Source organism: Pseudophryne corroboree, chromosome 5 (assembly GCF_028390025.1).
Source record: "Pseudophryne corroboree isolate aPseCor3 chromosome 5, aPseCor3.hap2, whole genome shotgun sequence".
NCBI classification, from domain to species: Eukaryota; Metazoa; Chordata; class Amphibia; order Anura; family Myobatrachidae; genus Pseudophryne; species Pseudophryne corroboree.
Window position 1 is genome coordinate 209187330 of NC_086448.1, and position 19648 is coordinate 209206977.

At 47.1% G+C, this 19648-nt stretch overlaps 1 protein-coding gene across 21 annotated transcripts in view; it reads left to right on the forward strand.

The window, feature by feature from the left end:
- The window catches only part of SVIL (supervillin), a 381188-nt gene that overhangs the window by 172364 nt on the left and 189176 nt on the right, over nucleotides 1-19648 (forward strand). For all 21 annotated transcript variants that reach the window (XM_063922042.1, XM_063922039.1, XM_063922044.1 and 18 more), the window contains exon 2: nucleotides 16207-16270. In XM_063922042.1, the coding sequence (XP_063778112.1) occupies nucleotides 16207-16270 (64 nt within the window). The remainder of the gene's footprint in view (nucleotides 1-16206; nucleotides 16271-19648) is intronic.

The following is a 19648-nucleotide window of genomic DNA, read 5'->3' on the forward strand; positions in this document are numbered from 1 at the left end:
ACGGTAGCTTTCTGCATGTGAAGAAGGGTGGTAGCCTCGGGCTTTAATACCTGAGGCTATCCAATTAGAGGCGCTTTTTCTTGCCCAGTAAATTACTGTGGTAATGGTTGTTAACCCATTGGGGAGGGGAGTCAATTGTTTGTTCGCGCCTGCTAGTTCATGATCTCAACAAACCAGGTTTAGCTGCGTAAAACTGCTGTCCAAAGTTCTGGCACAGAGTGAAAAGTGCACCCAAACGGATCACTTCACACATTTCTGCATGCCACCTCCAGAGGCTATGAGCAGAAACTAAGTTAGTGCACTCTGCGGCAAAAACAACTGAGTAGCTGCTAATGGGAGAGTGCGAAAATAATTTAGTCGTCCCCCCATATAGAATCAGTTATAAGTCCCTATACCTATAGGTTAACACTGTTGCAGCACCAGAAAACAGGCTATTAATCTGGGATTTAAAAAAAAAAAAAGTTCCAATTAACTGCAGCCTGCAGGCTGCCTTAGGACTAATTGAATATCCCTGCTTTTTTAATTAGCCATGGTAAATGACTGCAACTATTTGAATTCCTCCCTTAAACTTATTTCTCTAGTCGGAGACTTTAGTTCTTCATTGAGATGAATAGTTACGGGTCTCTGGAGTCTGATCCTTTCCACTCGTGCCCACAGACCTACTGTATATTCTTGTGAGTTTCCCTAGCAGTGCTGCAAATATGAGAGTGCTGAAAGTATCCACAGTGTTACAGACCATGCAAAAAAGTAATTTATTTATTTGATTAAAACCATGCAAACATTTTTTTTGCATGTAATCTTGAATTAATATCATTATTTAATATTACGGAGAGCAAGAGGCTGGGTTACAAAACAGCATTAAATCCGTTTACGTTTTAAAACGATCAATCAAATAAGTAATAATCCAAAACCTATATATTTGTATTCCACTCAGGTAAGACTACAGTATATCTACATCTGTTAACTACATCTGTAAAATATATATCAGGATAAACTTTGAAAGAAGCTCTGGAAGCGCTCTCCACACACAGTATATACTGTAGGTTGTAACAATGTTCAACATTTCTCAGCTTTTAAATGCCGTCCACAGTGCCTAATGTGTGGATGAATACGGCTTGCCTGATCAATAACTGTATTATTAAATGCCTTTAGCAGTAGTTATACTTACGTAAGAAGTACTTTTTGTGGGGAGGCAAAGCCTACTTAAATTATAGGTTTGAGGATTTTGCCTAATCAACAGTTTTATTGATGATGCCTATGGCTACGGACAGAGCATCTAGCACATCAGTTGCAAACTGGGTCACACAGACCATCAGGAAACGGAGTGTGAGGGACTAGTCTCTAGAATATCCTATCATCAGTCAATTACAGTGTTAACAGCAGCACAGATCATTGCAGCTCAGCCATTTGCTATATGGCCTACGTGCAAGTGTGTCTCTGTGTGGAAGAGCTAAGGTGACATGTAGACAGTCTGAGTATTGTAAGGTCAAATATCCGCAAGTGACAAGAGACTCTTACTAAATAATTTCTAGATGTACCATTTATCTGTATAGCCCCTGCTTAATCATGTCTTACCAGCAGTAGACAGCAGTTGGTGCATACTTAAGACAACACACTGTTTATTACCATGTAACCTGTTCTGCAGGAATAATAAAGAGAATCATTAGAGGGGGGGAGGGGGGGGGGGAGTTATGGCTCTGCATATTCTCCCCCCTAGATCCTACATTATGAATACTGCAGAACAGCTCTGAGTTTTTCTTGTGCTGACTGAGCTGATTGCACACCTTTCCATTGTGCCCTACATGCAGGGTACATCATACTACTACATAAGCATCAGTCTTCCCATATATGAACTTGGCCCTTTTATTGCTCACCTCCCACAGTGTAACCTTCAAAGTGCGCCCAACATGGCTGCCCCATATGGTACACTTGTGGATGGGATGAAAAATACATAGGCCTGATGGTTTTGATGGAACCCTACTCTGAACTGTAGGACTCTGAAATCACCCCCATTTTGTGTCATCTATTCTAGGGGTGGACTATTCCACCCTGGGTAATCCTACGCTGAGCGCCCAAGATGGCTGCCGCACCTGGTACCTTGTGAGGGTGGAATACACAACCCTTGGAAGTTATTACCCAAAATGCCTACACCAATCCTGCATTATGCTTTCTGTGTGCTTAAGGTTTTCTTTTATGTCTGTGGTGCTTGTCTATTGTTGTATTACTCAAATCCTCTGTATCATGTGCATTGTTTTTGATATCTGTAAAGCGCCTTGAGTCCTGTTGGAGAAAGAGCGCTATATAAATAAAATTATTATTATTATTAATTATTATTATTATTAATTGGACAGTTTATGTAGCCAAAGATTGCTGTTTTGTCCTAGTGATTGATGCAATAGTTATTTCTCTGACGTCCTAGTGGATGCTGGGGACTCCGTAAGGACCATGGGGAATAGACGGGCTCCGCAGGAGACTGGACACTCTATAGAAAGATTTAGGACTATCTGGTGTGCACTGGCTCCTCCCCCTATGACCCTCCTCCAAGCCTCAGTTAGATTTCTGTGCCCGGCTGAGCTGGATGCACACTAGGGGCTCTCCTGAGCTCCTAGAAGAAAGTATAGTTTAGGTTTTTTATTTTCAGTGAGACCTGCTGGCAACAGGCTCACTGCAACGAGGGACTAAGGGGAGAAGAAGCGAACCTACCTAAGTGGTGGTAGCTTGGGCTTCTTAGGCAACTGGACACCATTAGCTCCAGAGGGATCGAACACAGGACCCGACCTCGTCGTCCGTTCCCGGAGCCGCGCCGCCGTCCCCCTTACAGAGCCAGAAACAAGAAGGTGGTCCGGAAAATCGGCGGCTGAAGACTTCTGTCTTCTCCAAGGTAGCGCACAGCACTGCAGCTGTGCGCCATTGCTCCTCATGCACACCACACACTGCGGTCACTGATGGGTGCAGGGCGCTGGGGGGGGGGGGCACCCTGAGCAGCAATATTAACACCTTGGCTGGCAAAACTAACACCATATATAGCCCCAGAGGCTATATAGGTGTATATTAACCCCTGCCAGAAACGATAAAATAGCGGGAGAAAGCCCGCCGAAAAAGGGGCGGAGCCAACTCCCTCAGCACACTGGCGCCATTTTTCCCTCACAGCTCCGCTGGAAGGAAGCTCCCTGGCTCTCCCCTGCAGTCCTGCACTACAGAAAGGGTAAAAAAGAGAGGGGGTGGCACAATTTAGGCGCAGTATATATATATATTATAGGCAGCTATAGGGGAAAACACTCTGTATAGTGATATCCCTGTGTTATATAGCGCCCTGGTATGTGCTGGCATACTCTCCCTCTGTCTCCCCAAAGGGCTTTGTGGGGTCCTGTCCTCTGTAAGAGCATTCCCTGTGTGTCTGCTGTGTGTCGGTACTGCTGTGTCGACATGTATGATGAGGATAAGGATGTGGAGGCGGAGCAAATGCCTGTGAATGCGGGGTCGACACCAGTGTGGATGGACTTATGGAAGGAATTACGTGACAGTGTCAGCTTCTTACATAAAAGGTTTGACGACATAGGACAGCCGGCTACTCAGCTTGTGCCTGTCCAAGCGTCTCAAATGTCATCAGGGGCTATAAAACGCCCGCTACCTCAGATGACAGATACAGATGTCGACACGGATACCGACTCCAGTGTCGACGATGATGAGACGAGTGTACCCTCCAATAGATCCACCCGTTATATGATTGAGCCTATGAAAAATGTATTACACATTTCTGATGATACCCCAGGTACCACAAAAAAGGGTATTATGTTTGGTGAGAAAAAAACTACCAGTAGTTTTTCCTGCATCTGACGAATTAAATGAGGTGTGTGAGGAAGCGTGGACTTCCCCAGATAAGAAATTGATCATTTCTAAACGGTTAATGGCTGCGTACCCTTTCCCGCCAGAGGATAGGTCACGCTGGGAAACACCCCCTAGGGTAGATAAAGCGCTGACACGCTTATCAAAGAAGGTTGCACTACCGTCTCCGGATACGGCCGCCCTAAAAGAACCTGCTGATAGAAAGCAGGAAAGTACCCTAAAAGCTATATACACACACACTGGCATTATATTGAGACCCGCTATTGCATCAGCTTGGATGTGCAGTGCTGCAGCTGCGTGGTCAGATTCCCTGTCGGAAAACATTGATACCATGGATAGGGACAATATTTTGCTAACGATTGACCATATAAAAGACGCGGTCTTATACATGCGTGATGCACAGAGGGATATTTGCCGGCTGGCATCAAAAATAAGCGCTATGTCCATTGCCGCCAGACGGGGGTTATGGACTAGGCAATGGTCAGGTGATGCCGACTCCAAGCGGCACATGGAAGTTTTACCCTATAAAGGGGTGGAACTTTTTGGGGAAGGTCTTTCAGACCTCGTTTCCACAGCTACTGCTGGGAAATCGACTTTTTTGCCACAGGCTACCCCACAGCAAAAGAAAGCACCGTATTATCAGGTACAGTCCTTTCGGCCCCAGAAAAATAAGCGGGCTAGAGGCTCATCCTTTCTGCCGAGGGGCAGAGGAAGGGGGAAAAAGCTGCAGCACACAGCTAGTTCCCAGGAGCAGAAGTCCTCCCCTGCGTCCGGTAAGTCCACAGCATGACGCTGGGGCTGCTCAGGCGGAATCGGGAACGGTGGGGGCACGTCTCAGGTTTTTCAGCACACAGTGGGCTCTCACAAGTGGATCCCTGGGTCCTTCAAGTAGTATCTCAGGAGTACAGGCTGGAATTCGAGACGTCTCCCCCCCGCCGTTTCCTAAAATCTGCCTTGCCGGCAACTCCCTCTGCCAGGGAGGCAGTGTTGGTGGCTATTCAAAAACTGTATTCACAGCAAGTGATTGTCAAGGTACCCCTCCTTCAGCAAGGAAAGGGTTACTACTCCACAATGTTTGTGGTACCGAAACCGGACGGTTCGGTGAGACCCATCTTAAATTTAAAAGCCTTGAACACTTATATCAAAAGGTTCAAGTTCAAGATGGAATCGCTCAGGGCGGTTATTGCGAGCCTGGAGGAGGGGGATTACATGGTATCCCTGGACATCAAGGATGCGTACCTGCATGTCCCCATTTACCCTCCGCACCAGGAGTACCTCAGATTTGTGGTACAGGACTGTCACTATCAGTTCCAGACGCTGCCGTTTGGGTTATCCACGGCACCGAGGGTCTTTAACAAGGTAATGGCCGAAATGATGATACGCCTTCGCAAGAAGGGAGTTTTAATTATCCCGTACTTGGATGATCTCCTGATAAAGGCGAGGTCCAAAGAACAGTTGATAGTGGGGGTGGCACTTTCTCAGGAAGTGCTACAACAGCACGGCTGGATTCTCAATATTCCAAAGTCACAGCTGGTCCCGACGACACGTCTTCTGTTCCTGGGAATGATTCTGGACACAGACCAGAAAAGAGTGTTTCTTCCACTGGAAAAAGCCGAGGAATTGTCATCTCTGGTCAGAGACATCCTAAAACCAGGAAAAGTGTCGGTACATCAATGCACACGAGTCCTGGGAAAAATGGTAGCTTCGTACGAAGCAATTCCATTCGGAAGGTTCCACGCAAGGACGTTCCAGTGGGACCTGTTGGACAAATGGTCCGGGTCCCATCTCCAGATGCAACAGCGGATAACCCTATCGGCCAGAACCAGGGTGTCGCTGCTGTGGTGGCTGCAGAGGGCTCATCTACTAGAGGGCCGCAGATTCGGAATACAGGACTGGGTCCTGGTGACCACGGATGCCAGCCTTCGGGGCTGGGGGGCAGTCACAAAGGGAAGAAATTTCCAAGGACTGTGGTCAATTCAGGAGATTTCTCTTCACATAAATATCCTGGAGCTAAGGGCCATTTACAATGCCCTAAGCCAGGCAAGACCCCTGCTTCAAAACCAGCCGGTACTGATCCAGTCAGACAACATCACGGCCGTCGCCCATGTAAACAGACAGGGCGGCACGAGAAGCAGGATGGCGATGGCAGAAGCCACAAGGATTCTCAGATGGGCAGAGAATCATGTGTTAGCACTGACTGCAGTGTTCATTCCGGGAGTGGACAACTGGGAAGCAGACTTCCTCAGCAGGCACGACCTCCACCCGGGAGAATGGGGACTTCATCCAGAAGTCTTCCAAATGCTGGTCAACCGGTGGGAAAAACCACAGGTAGACATGATGGCGTCCCGCCTCAACAAGAAGTTGAAAAGATATTGCGCCCGGTCAAGAGACCCTCAGGCGATAGCGGTGGACGCTCTAGTGACACCATGGGTGTACCAGTCGGTTTATGTGTTTCCTCCTCTACCTCTCATACCCAAGGTACTGAGAATAATAAGGCGAGGAGTGAAAACCATACTCGTGGTTCCGGATTGGCCAAGAAGAGCTTGGTACCCGGAACTTCAAGAGATGCTTACAGAGGACCCTTGGCCTCTGCCGCTTGGACAAGACCTGCTGCAGCAGGGACCCTGTCTGTTCCAAGACTTACCGCGGCTGCGTTTGATGGCATGGCGGTTGAACACCGGATCCTGAAGGAAAAGGGTATTCCGGAGGAAGTCATCCCTACCCTGATCAAAGCCAGGAAGGATGTCACCGCAAGACATTATCACCGCATTTGGCGAAAATATGTTGCTTGGTGTGAGGCCATGAAGGCCCCGACGGAGGAATTTCAACTGGGTCGATTCCTGCACTTCCTGCAAGCAGGGGTGACGTTGGGCCTCAAATTGGGGTCCATAAAGGTCCAGATTTCGGCTCTGTCAATTTTCTTCCAAAAAGAACTGGCTTCACTGCCTGAAGTTCAGACTTTTGTAAAAGGAGTACTGCATATTCAGCCTCCTTTTGTGCCCCCAGTGGCACCTTGGGATCTCAATGTGGTTTTGGCATTCCTGAAATCACATTGGTTCGAACCACTTAAGACTGTGGATTTAAAATATCTCACGTGGAAAGTGGTCATGCTGTTGGCCCTGGCGTCGGCCAGGCGGGTTTCAGAATTGGCGGCTTTGTCTTGTAAAAGCCCTTATCTGATTTTCCATATGGATAGGGCAGAATTGAGGACTCGTCCTCAGTTTCTCCCAAAGGTGGTCTCAGCTTTTCACTTGAACCAACCTGTTGTGGTGCCTGCGGCTACTAGGGACTTGGAGGATTCCAAGTTGCTGGACGTAGTCAGGGCCCTAAAAATGTATATTTCCAGGACGGCTGGAGTCAGAAAGACTGACTCGCTGTTTATCCTGTATGCACCCACCAAGCTGGGTGCTCCTGCTTCTAAGCAGTCTATTGCGCGCTGGATTTGTAGCAGTATTCAGCTGGCGCATTCTGCGGTAGGCTTACCGCAGCCTAAATCTGTAAAAGCCCATTCCACACGGAAGGTGGGCTCATCTTGGGCGGCTGCCCGAGGGGTCTCGGCTTTACAACTTTGCCGAGCAGCTACTTGGTCAGGGGCAAACACGTTTGCAAAATTCTACAAATTTGATACCCTGGCTGAGGAGGACCTGGAATTCTCTCATTCGGTGCTGCAGAGTCATCCGCACTCTCCCGCCCGTTTGGGAGCTTTGGTATAATCCCCATGGTCCTTACGGAGTCCCCAGCATCCACTAGGACGTCAGAGAAAATAAGAATTTACTCACCGGTAATTCTATTTCTCGTAGTCCGTAGTGGATGCTGGGCGCCCATCCCAAGTGCGGATTGTCTGCAATACCTGTACATAGTTATTGTTACAAAAATCGGGTTTTGTTGTGAGCCATCTCTTCAGAGGCTCCATTTGTTATCATACTGTTAACCGGGGTTCCTATCACGTGTTATATGGTGTGATTGGTGTGGCTGGTATGAGTCTTACCCGGGATTCAAAAATCCTTCCTTATTGTGTCAGCTCTTCCGGGCACAGTTCCTAACGGAGGCTTGGAGGAGGGTCATAGGGGGAGGAGCCAGTGCACACCAGATAGTCCTAAATCTTTCTATAGAGTGCCCAGTCTCCTGCGGAGCCCGTCTATTCCCCATGGTCCTTACGGAGTCCCCAGCATCCACTACGGACTACGAGAAATAGAATTACCGGTGAGTAAATTCTTATTTTAACTTTGTCAACATACTTTGTCAACTTTGTTAACTTTGTCAACATACAGTATGTTCATTTTCTGACACTTATACAGATGTGTCCTCGTACATGTAGCCTCAATACGCCATGCAGCGCAAGATGCCTGGCGTGAGTGAGCCGGCAGTTCCCGAGCAGCTGTCACCATATGGCGCCTTTTTTATTTTTTTTATTTGGCTGAAAATGTGTCTTCGTTGCATCACTATGTGAATAAGAAGCACAAGCAGACTGCTGATTAAAATGAAATGTGGCTGTATCTGCATACAAAATGCTACATTACAGTGTTTCTTGGAACACTGTTTTGAGTTGATGGACTGACTGACTAGAAGGTTAAAATGTTTAAATTAGGGGCAGCACAGTTGTGCAGTGAATAGTATTGATGCCTTTCAGCGCTGAAGTCACGGGTTTGGATGCCAGTGGGGGAGCTGCAGCTGTGTCATGATCTGTCAGCAGTTGGTGAATGACCACCAGTCGGGGATGGAAGGATGGGGCAGAGCCCAGATTGCCCACAAACAGTATTGCAATGACTATTGCTGTCATTTCATATCTGTACTGTGCCAATCATTACGGCAAAGTCTGGACAGATCTGGTCAGCGTGGAGCGGTGAGCAAAAGTGGAAGTAGCAAAGAAGGACGGGCAGAAATAGACTGAGACAAGTTCTGCAGCAGTGTGGAAAAAGGATAGGGATGGACATCAGAAGCCCACCATCAAATGATGGCAGGGGTTCCACCATCAAAACTTTCGATGCAATGATAACTAGCGAACACATCAAAAGAATTTAATGGAAAGAAACAAAACAAATTTAGGGGTGAATTTAGTAGTGTTTCCCCTGAGCTACCACGCGATGGCGCCCGATGGAGAAATTCAGTTGTTGCTCTGTTTAGGTGTTAAGGCAGCAAGGGGACACACATCAGCTGGCAGCCTCCTGTTCTGAATGCCCCATCCATGACTTTAGACCGGTTTAGACACTTTTCGAGGCTAATCCTGGTACCAATGGCTGCGCAAACTCAAGGTGGGGGAGGGGAACAATTTAATAGCTCTGGTGGGCACCCATTATCTTTGGGAGCCTGTTAGACAATTGACCCATCACCCCCCACACACACACACACGCAAAATAACATGTTTGCGCAATAGCATCTTGCACCATCCTCAGTGTTACTATCTACCATTGGAAAACCACCATCGAATGGTGAAAACACTACCATCATAAGATGATGGTAAACTACTAAACCATCGAAAATCGAAGTTATTTATTCTGTCATGTGGCTTTATTTTTGAATGATTTATTGTTACAGCAGATAGTGTCCTGACATTTTCAGGATGGGATAGTGTCTTTCTAGAATGTAGATGATACCACTACAATTGGCAGGGGTGTAGACTGTACCTTTTTTTTCTCTTACGTCCTAGAGGATGCTGGGGACTCCGTAAGGACCATGGGGATAGACGGGCTCCGCAGGAGACATGGGCACTAAGAAAGAACTTTAGGTATGGGTGTGCACTGGCTCCTCCCTCTATGCCCCTCTATGCCCCTCCTCCAGACCATTACAGGGAGCTCTCCTGAGTTTCCTGGAAAGAAAGTATTTTGTTAGGTTTTTTATTTTCAGGGAGCCTGCTGGCAACAGACTCCCTGCATCGAGGGACTGAGGTGAGAGAAACAGACCTACTTTAATGTTAAGCTCTGTTTCTTAGGCTACTGGACACCATTAGCTCCAGAGGGAATGGAACGCAGGTCTCACCCTCGCCGTTCGTCCCAGAGCCGCGCCGCCGTCCTCCTCGCAGAGCCGGAATATAGAAGCCACGTGAGTATGTGAAGAAAGAAGACTTCAGAGGTGGCAGAAGACTTCAGATCTTCATAGAGGTAACGCACAGCCGTAACGCTGTGCGCCATTGCTCCCACACAGCACACACACAGCAGTCACTAAGGGTGCAGGGCGCAGGGGGGCGCCCTGGGCAGCAATAAGGACCTCCAAATCTGGCAATAAGCATATATACAGGCAGGGTACGTATATAAAAGAGATCCCCCTCCAGGTTTTGAATTTTTCAGCGGGACCGAAGCCCGCCGCTGAGGGGGCGGAGCTTGTTCCTCAGCACTCACCAGCGCCATTTTCTCCACAGCACACCACTGAGATGAAGCTCCCTGGACTCTCCCCTGCTTACCATGGTGAAAGAGGGTTTAAAAAAAGGGGGGGGGCACATAATTTGGCGCAAATAGATAATTACAGCGCTACCTGGGTAAACATATAGTGTGTTTTTTCCTGGGTAATTAGCGCTGGGTGTGTGCTGGCATCCTCTCTCTCTGTCTCTCCAAAGGGCCTTGTGGGGGAACTGTCTTCAGATAAGAGGTTTCCCTGAGTGTGTGGTGTGTCGGTACGCGTGTGTCGGCATGTCTGAGGTAGAAGGCTTTCCTAGCGAGGAGGTGGAGCAAATGAATGTGGTGTCTCCGTCGGCAACACCGACACCTGACTGGGTGGATATGTGGAATGTATTAAGTGCTAATGTGAATTTATTGCACAAAAGGTTGGACAAAGCGGAGTCCAGGAATTATGCAGAGAGTCAGGCCCTGCCTGCCCCTATGTCGCGGGGACCCTCGGGGTCTCAAAAGCGCCCACTATCCCAAATAGTAGACACTAATACTGACACGGATTCTGACTCCAGTGTCGACTACGATGATGCAAAGTTACAGCCAAAATTGGCTAAAAGTATTCAATATATGATTATTGCAATAAAGGATGTTTTACATATCACAGAGGAACCCCCTGTCCCTGACACGAGGGTACACATGTATAAGGAAAAGAAACCTGAGGTAACCTTTACCCGTTCTCATGAGCTGAACGAGTTATTTGAAAAGGCGTGGGAATCTCCAGACAAGAAACTGCAGATTTCCAAAAGGATTCTTATGGCGTATCCTTTCCCGGCTAAGGACAGGATGTGGTGGGAATCCTCCCCAAGGGTGGACAAAGCGTTGACACGCTTATCCAAAAAGCTACGGCTACCCTCGGGGATCTTGCTGATCGCAAGCAGGAGGCTACCTTAAAGTCCATTTACACACACTCTGGTACCTTACTCAGACCGGCGATAGCGTCGGCTTGGGTTTGTAGCGCGGTAGCAGCGTGGACAGATACCTTATCGCCGGAATTGGATACCCTGGATAAGGATACCATTTTATTGACCCTGGGTCATATTAAAGATGCTGTCTTATATATGAGGGATGCTCAAAGAGACATTGGCCTACTGGGTTCTATGTCAACGATATGTCGATTTCTGCTAGACGAGTCCTATGGACCCGGCAATGGACAGGTGATGCCAACTCAGAGGCATATGGAGGTTTTACCTTACAAGGGTGAGGAATTGTTTGGGGAAGGTCTCTCGGACCTGGTCTCCACAGCTACGGCAGGTAAATCAAATTTTTTGCCTTATATTCCCTCACAGCCTAAGAAAGCGCCACATTATCAAATGCAGTCCTTTCGGTCAAATAAAAACAAGAGTACGAGGATCATCCTTTCTTGCCAGAGGTAAGGGCAGAGGGGAAAAAGCTGCCTACCACAGCTAGTTCCCAGGAGCAGAAGTCCTCCCCGGCCTCTACAAAATCCACCGCATGACGCTGGGGCTCCGCTGAGGGAGTCCGCCCCAGTGGGGGCACGTCTTCGACTTTTCAGCCACATCTGGGTTCACTCACAGGTGGATCCCTGGGCAATAGAAATTGTTTCCCAGGGTTACAAGCTGGAATTCGAAGAGGTGCCTCCTCGCCGGTTTTTCGAATCGGCCCTAACAGCTTCTCCCCCAGAAAGGGAGATAGTTAGTTTTAAATGCAATTCACAAATTGTGTCTTCAACAGGTGCTGGAAGGGGGAGATTTTATGGTATCTCTGGACATAAAGGATGCATACCTTCTTGTTCCCATATATCCACCTCATCAGGCGTACCTGAGATTTGCGGTACAGGATTGTCATTACCAATTTCAGACGTTGCCGTTTGGGCTTTCCACGGCCCCGAGGATTTTCACCAAGGTAATGGCGGAAATGATGGTGCTCCTGCGCAAGCAGGGTGTCACAATTATCCCGTACTTGGACGATCTCCTAAAAGCGAGATCACGAGAGCAGTTGTTGAACAGCGTGTCACTTTCACTGAAGGTGTTACAACAACACGGCTGGATTCTCAATATCCCGAAGTCGCAGCTGGTTCCTACGACTCGTCTACCCTTCTTAGGCATGATTCTGGATACGGACCAGAAAAGGGTTTATCTTCCGATAGAAAAGGCCCAGGAACTCATGACTCTGGTCAGGGACCTATTGAAGTCAAAACAGGTGTCAGTGCATCACTGCACTCGAGTCCTAGGGAAGATGGTGGCATCTAACGAGGCCATTCCCTTCGGCAGGTTCCATGCGAGGACCTTCCAATGGGACCTACAGGACAAGTGGTCAGAGTCACATCTACAGAGTCATCAGTTGGTCACCCTGACCCCCAGGGCAAGGGTGTCTCTCCTGTGGTGGCTACAGAGTGCTCACCTTCTAGAGGGTTGCAGGTTCGCCATTCAGGACTGGATTCTGGTAACCACGGACGCGAGCCTCCGAGGTTGGGGAGCAGTCACACAGGGAAGAAACTTCCAAGGTCTTTGGTCAAGCCAGGAGACTTGTCTTCACATCAACGTCCTGGAGCTGAGGGCCATATACAGCGCTCTTCGTCAAGCGGAGACTTGGCTTCGCGACCTACCGGTTCTGATTCAGTCAGACAACATCACCGCAGTGGCTTATGTAAACCGCCAAGGCGGCACAAGGAGCAGAATGGCAATGGCGGAAGCCGCCAGGATTCTTCGCTGGGCGGAAAATCATGTAAGCGCACTGTCAGCAGTGTTCATTCCGGGAGTGGACAACTGGGAAGCAGACTTCCTCAGCAGATACGATCTACATCCAGGAGAGTGGGGACTTCATCAGGAAGTCTTCGCACAAATTGCAAGTCAGTGGGGACTGCCCCAGATAGACATGATGGCGTCCCGCCTCAACAAAAAACTACAGAGGTATTGCGCCAGGTCAAGAGACCCTCAGGCGGTGGCAGTGGACGCCCTCGTGACGCCGTGGGTATTCCAGTCGGTCTATATGTTTCCTCCTCTTTCTCTCATCCCCAAGGTGTTGAGAATAATAAGGAAAAGAGGAGTACAGACAACTCTCATTGTTCCGGATTGGCCACGAAGGGCCTGGTATCCGGATCTGCAGGAAATGCTCACAGAAGATCCGTGGCCTCTTCCTCTAAGACAGGACCTGTTACAACAGGGGCCCTGTCTGTTCCAAGACTTACCGCGGCTGCGTTTGATGGCATGGCGGTTGAACGCCGGATCCTAGCGGAAAAGGGCATTCTGGATGAGGTCATTCCTACTCTGATAAAGGCTAGGAAGGACGTGACAGCAAAACATTATCACCGTATATGGCGGAAGTATGTTTCTTGGTGTGAGGCCAGGAATGCTCCTACGGAAGAAATCCATCTGGGCCGTTTCCTTCACTTCCTACCGACTGGAGTGAATTTGGGCCTAAAATTAGGCTCCATAAAGGTTCAGATTTCGGCCCTATCCATTTTCTTTCAGAAGGAATTGGCTTCTCTGCCAGAAGTACAGACTTTTGTGAAGTGAGTGCTGCAAATTCAGCCTCCTTTTGTACCTCCAGTGGCATCTTGGGACCTGAACGTGGTGTTGAGTTTCCTTAAGTCACACTGGTTTGAACCACTTAAAACGGTGGAGTTAAAATATCTCACTTGGAAAGTGATCATGTTGTTAGCCTTGGCTTCGGCTAGGCGAGTGTCGGAGTTGGCGGCTTTGTCTCATAAACGCCCCTATTTAGTTTTCCATATGGATAGAGCGGAATTGTGGACCCGTCCTCCATTCGTCTTTTCATATGAACCAACCTATTGTGGTGCCTGTGGCTACGCGATACTTGGAGGATTCCGAGTCTCTTGATGTGGTCAGGGCTTTGAAAATGTCCGTGGCCAGAATGGCTAGGGTCAGGAAAACAGAAGCACTGTTTATCCTGTATGCAGCCGACAAGGTTGGCGCTCCTGCTTCCAAGCAGACCATTGCTCGCTGGATCTGTAACACGATTCAGCAGGCTCATTCTACGGCTGGATTGCCGTTACCAAAATCAATAAAGGCCCATTCCACCAGGAGAGTGGGCTCTTCTTGGGCGTCTGCCCAAGGGGTCTCGGCATTACAGCTGTGCCGTGCTGCTACTTGGTCGGGTTCAAACACTTTTGCAAAATTCTACAAGTTTGATACCCTGGCTGAGGAGGACCTCATGTTTACTCAATCGGTGCTGTAGAGTCATCCGCACTCTCCCGCCCGTTTGGGAGCTTTGGTATAATCCCCATGGTCCTTACGGAGTACCCAGCATCCTCTAGGACGTAAGAGAAAATAAGATTTTAAACCTACCGCTAAATCTTTTTCTCCTAGTCCGTAGAGGATGCTGGGCGCCCGTCCCAAGTGCGGACTATTTCTGCAAGACTTGTATATAGTTATTGCTTACATAAGGGTTATGTTACAGTGTTTCTCAGTCTCGGACTGATGCTGTGTTGTTTCGTACTGTTAACTGGTTGGTATATCCCAAGTTATACGGTGTGGATGGTGTGGGCTGGTATGAATCTTGCCCTTAGATTAACTAAAATCCTTTCCTCGTACTGTCCGTCTCATCTGGGCACAGTTTCTCTAACTGAGGTCTGGAGGAGGGGCATAGAGGGAGGAGCCAGTGCACACCCATACCTAAAGTTCTTTCTTAGTGCCCATGTCTCCTGCGAAGCCCATCTATCCCCATGGTCCTTACGGAGTCCCCAGCATCCTCTACGGATAGGAGAAAAAGATTTACCGGTAGGTTTAAAATCTTATTTTTGCTATTAAGTATGTTTGCGGTATGTAAAGTAATGTAACTGCTATGGAGGATTATTTGACCCTTTGCTGGTTCCATAATACAAAACCTTGGAATACTATACTGAGGGTGGTCTGTAATGATACTTCCCACAATCTTAAACTGAGTACACACAATACTATAGTGCAGAGGTTCCCAAACGCGGTCCTCAAAGCACCCCAACGGTCCTCGTTTTAAATGTATCCATGCTTTGCCACAGGTGACTGAATTAGCACCTTAGTCAATTTGATTTAACCATCTGTGCTCAGCCATGGATATACCTAAAACCTGGACTGTTGGGGTGCCTTTAGGACTGTGTTTGGGAACCTCTGCTATAGTGTGTGCCGATCCAATAAACTCTCTGATCAGACAGATTATTGGAACAGTGTGTACCTGTACATACTGAGCAATTTCTAGCTCAGGGTGTACTTCAGATGTCGGAAACGGTTACTGTAGGTCGGGAATGAGATCCCAACCACCCAACCTGACCATTGCAGGAGCATTTGAAGCCATTTAATAGCAATACTTATATTTCAATCTCGACATAGTGGAACGTGCATGCTCCATTTAAAAGGGAAGACACTCCAAAATAAATGCAGCAGTTGTCACTTTTATGTAACATCTGTATTTAAGCAAGCCAATGGTAACTAATAGCTATTGTGTTTGGGGTGGGTCGAGCTGAGTAGTAAGAGTGTGTGTGTATAGGAAGCGGGAGAGATATAACAATATACAAGTGTGTATATTTAGAAATTACTGTATATTGCATCTCCACACACCAATATATATCCCTCCTCATTAATGCCTAGAGATGTATGTATATCACAGACCATTGTGAGAGATGGCAGCACCCAGTCAATGGCTGGCTCAATAACCAAATATAATGGTTGGGGACTTTTATAAATCTGCATCCTGTAAATAGGCACTTGCGCTTCTCGATAGGAAAACACTGGGTGCTGTCTGGTACAGCCTTCACTGTGAGCAGACCTGTTACTGGACAAAACCTGCTATTTTAGGGATGTAAATTGGCTCACCAGTGTGTTAAGGTAAAGTGTCTTTACTTGCTCTTTCCATATTTATGTGGGTACAGTATGTGAGCTTCGAGTTTGCAGATGTCTAGAAATCGCCCACTTCGTACAGTTTCTGATATTGAAATGTTTTGCCTGTGCACCGTATTAGCATAATTTCGTGAAGATCTGGATTCTATGTAACTTTTTTTTTTCTCTTGTATCTTCCCACTAAGGTTTTAACAGAGAAGGATCATTCCGACCTAGAACTTCACAACTCCGGCATAGGAAAACACCAAGGTACAGTGCAATACAAGGTCTTACTGAATTGCTGCTACTTTATTTAAAAATATAAATTTTGGGGTAATTATGACACTACTTGAATTCTAGAATTCTCACAAGCATTCACGGACTTGCAATCCTATGTCTGTGTATAGAATAATATAATGACCGCATTTTGGTGATTAGTTTTGGTAGATAATGCGTTTTTTCCCAGTAGTCTGAGTTTCGAAAGAGATTGCAGCCCATCTGGGATAAAGGTTATCAAATATTAATGTGTATTAATCAAAATTTTGTTGCCACTCATACAGTATGTCTTTGTATCTCTCTGTATGTATGCATGCCTTTTAATTTGAGTAATAGGAGTTTGGAATAAAGATTTTTTTTGTCATTTTCCTTTTATTTAATGTTGTCCCTGTACTCTTGAGTACTGGATATGTACCATGGTACTTTTTTTTTTTTTTTCTTCGCAAAAGTATATTTCAAGCCATTGGGTCTTCGCAGACTGTAAGCTCTTATGAACCAGAGCATCAGTGCAACAAATAATGCAAAGCATTACCTTTCTCATACATTTCCTTTGCTCTCTATCGGCCTGCAAGTTAAAAAGCTAACACATCTAGCCGTTTATTTGCAAACTGTAAATGCGCTGCACCTTGACGGAGGTTACGGCCACAGCCGGTTCTCTGGGCAGCTAACTTGCAGACATTTACAAGATGACAATTTCATGGACGAGTAGCCAGAGTACTGTTGTTCTGAGGTGTATATGGCTAAGACATCTGCGTTGGACTCACTTTTTGCCTCCATCATGACATAACTGTAAGGGCTCATATTAATGATGGTAGTAGATGAAAAAACAGTGGGCTGTGCCGCTATACGCATGAAGCCGTGCTAATAGTTGCATAAGATGCTATATCAGGCTGCCGCAGCTATCCTGATTTGCTACAAACCAGTGTGCGAGATATGGCAACGTCCAGTCCGTGGCTGAGATCGTATAACTGAAGCTGGCCACACACAGACCACTTGTGCTGTTTAACCCAAGTTCTACAGCCAAGTTTGGTCACACATAATTCCTGCATGACAAAGGTTCTTACAGTGGTCCGAAACGGACTATATATATATATATATATATATATATATATATATATATATATATATATATATATACACACACACACACACACACACACACACACACACACACACACACACTCTTCTGTGCACAAAATATACTAACCAGACCTCTACGCTTTTCACAAAATCTACTGTATGTCGCTCGTCCAGACTCATTATTTGCTTCCATTCACGACTGCAGTACTTCCTTTGAGCTGCACCAACTGTGTGAAATGCCCTACCACACACAATAGGACTCTCCTTTAGTCCCCAAACCTTCAAGCGTTCCCTGAAAACTCACACCTTCAGGCAAGCTTATCAAATTCCATAACTGCTTGCCTAACCTTCATAATCTTACCTATACAATTACATCCCTACTGTACGGGATCCAGTCACGTCACATCACATCGCTTCTGCCCGGCAGCTTCCAGGACGGTCGCCCAGGCAACAGGGATGCTGGGTGGTCGCGGGTGGTTGTGGGCTGCCTGTAGGGACGAGCAGCACTCCAGCTGCACAAAATTTGTAAATTGGAGAGGGCTTGTTTCAGCAGGCCTCCAGATTGGCTCCTCCCCTATATCTCCCAGACACTCCAGCCTGGCCTTGCTGGTTATAGTCCTCAGTTACTATGGGAGTCCCGTGCTCTGTTTAGTACTTTGGATCCTCCTGGCTTCCTTTGTCTGCTGCATCTGTTCCTGAAAACCTGGTCTGTCCTGCAAGGCCGAGCTTCAGTCAATAATGCACACCTGGCTTGTTGGTTAACATCCTGCAAGGCTACATTTCGGTCAATCCTGTACACCTGGTCAGTCTACTAACCTCTTTCAAGGTCGAGCTTTGGTCAACTCTGCACGCCAGGTCCGTCTGCTAACATTCTGAAAGGCCAAGCTCCGGCTAATCCTGCACGCCTGACCGGTCCGTTAACAGCCAGCAAGGCCAAGCTTAGATCATCTCTGCTCACCTGGTCTGCCTGCTAATATTCTGCCAAGTCAAGCCTATGGCTAATCCTGCATATCCGGTTGGCTGACAGCCTGCAAGGCCAAGCTTCAGCCAATCCTGCAAACCTGCCTGCTGACGTCCTGCAAGGTCAAGCAACCACTGTTCTGATATATCTGGTTTGACCGCTGTCATCCTGTACGGCTGAGCCACAGTCTTTCCAGATATACTCATCTGTTCGCATCTGCCTATGTCTTACGTTAGCTTTCTGTAACCTCTGGAAAGGTAGACTCACGTAGGACCCAGTGGTATCGAAGTCTTATCAAGTTGTGTCCTAGCTGTCAGGACACTACTGTATTCTCTCTCTCTCTCTCTCTTTTATCTGGGATCTCTGGTCTATTGGGTGAGCTCCTACTGCTGGTAGAATTAAGTCCAAGGGGCCCCCTTAGTAAGTGTGCACAACAAGCACTAAGGGGACAGCGGTGGGTTGCTAATGATGAAAAGCATCTTGAGGGCTCTAGGAGTCTCACCATAATAGAACCGAAACTTTGAATGCCCAAGCAAGTCCAAGGTCACCATGTTCCCAAATAATACTTAAGTACTTCACGACATCTTGCAAGTCCAAGGATCTTACATTGGAGATTTCCTCTGCATCTTGCAAGTCCAAGGTTCTGGCTTTTCCCTAACAGAACCTTTGCAATCTGGTGGACAGTTACGCAATAGATAGCACCTATCCTTGTGTATCAATGACTATTTCCTTATGGATTGTAAGCTTGCGAGCAGGTCCTTCCTATGTCTATGATTATCTGTTATTACCAAGTTTTGTTTTATCATTGTTTCCAGTTGTAAATCGCAATGGAATTTGCTGCGCTATAGAAGAAACTGTTAGTAAATTATAAATACCCTCTTGTGGGTCATTTCATAGGACCCCACACGTGCAGGAGATTGAGTGGTTTTGAGGCTCTCCTGTTACTATAGTTTTCCCTATTGCGTATGCGCGAAACGCAGTGAAAATGGCCATTTTCCAAGTAATTTTGCAGCGCTGCAGATGCAGACGCCGGACTCTAGAAAGGTTAGTAAAGAATATATAGGATCAGGGTGTGCGGGGTGAGGCCCCCGAGTTCGCCGTACACACTGCACTCATTATAGAAACATTGTTGCTTTCGTGTTGTTTGTGCCACATATGAATGCAATTATAGTCTCTGTATGCTTGGTCTCACCTGTTCCTTTTTTTTGAGGCAATACATGTGTTTATCTTGTTTTGGTTCCTGGCTACCACCTTTCTTACATTCCTGATAATACAATTCAGTACTGTAATCGCTTACAGACAAGAGGCCAACTTCCAAACTAGCAACATCC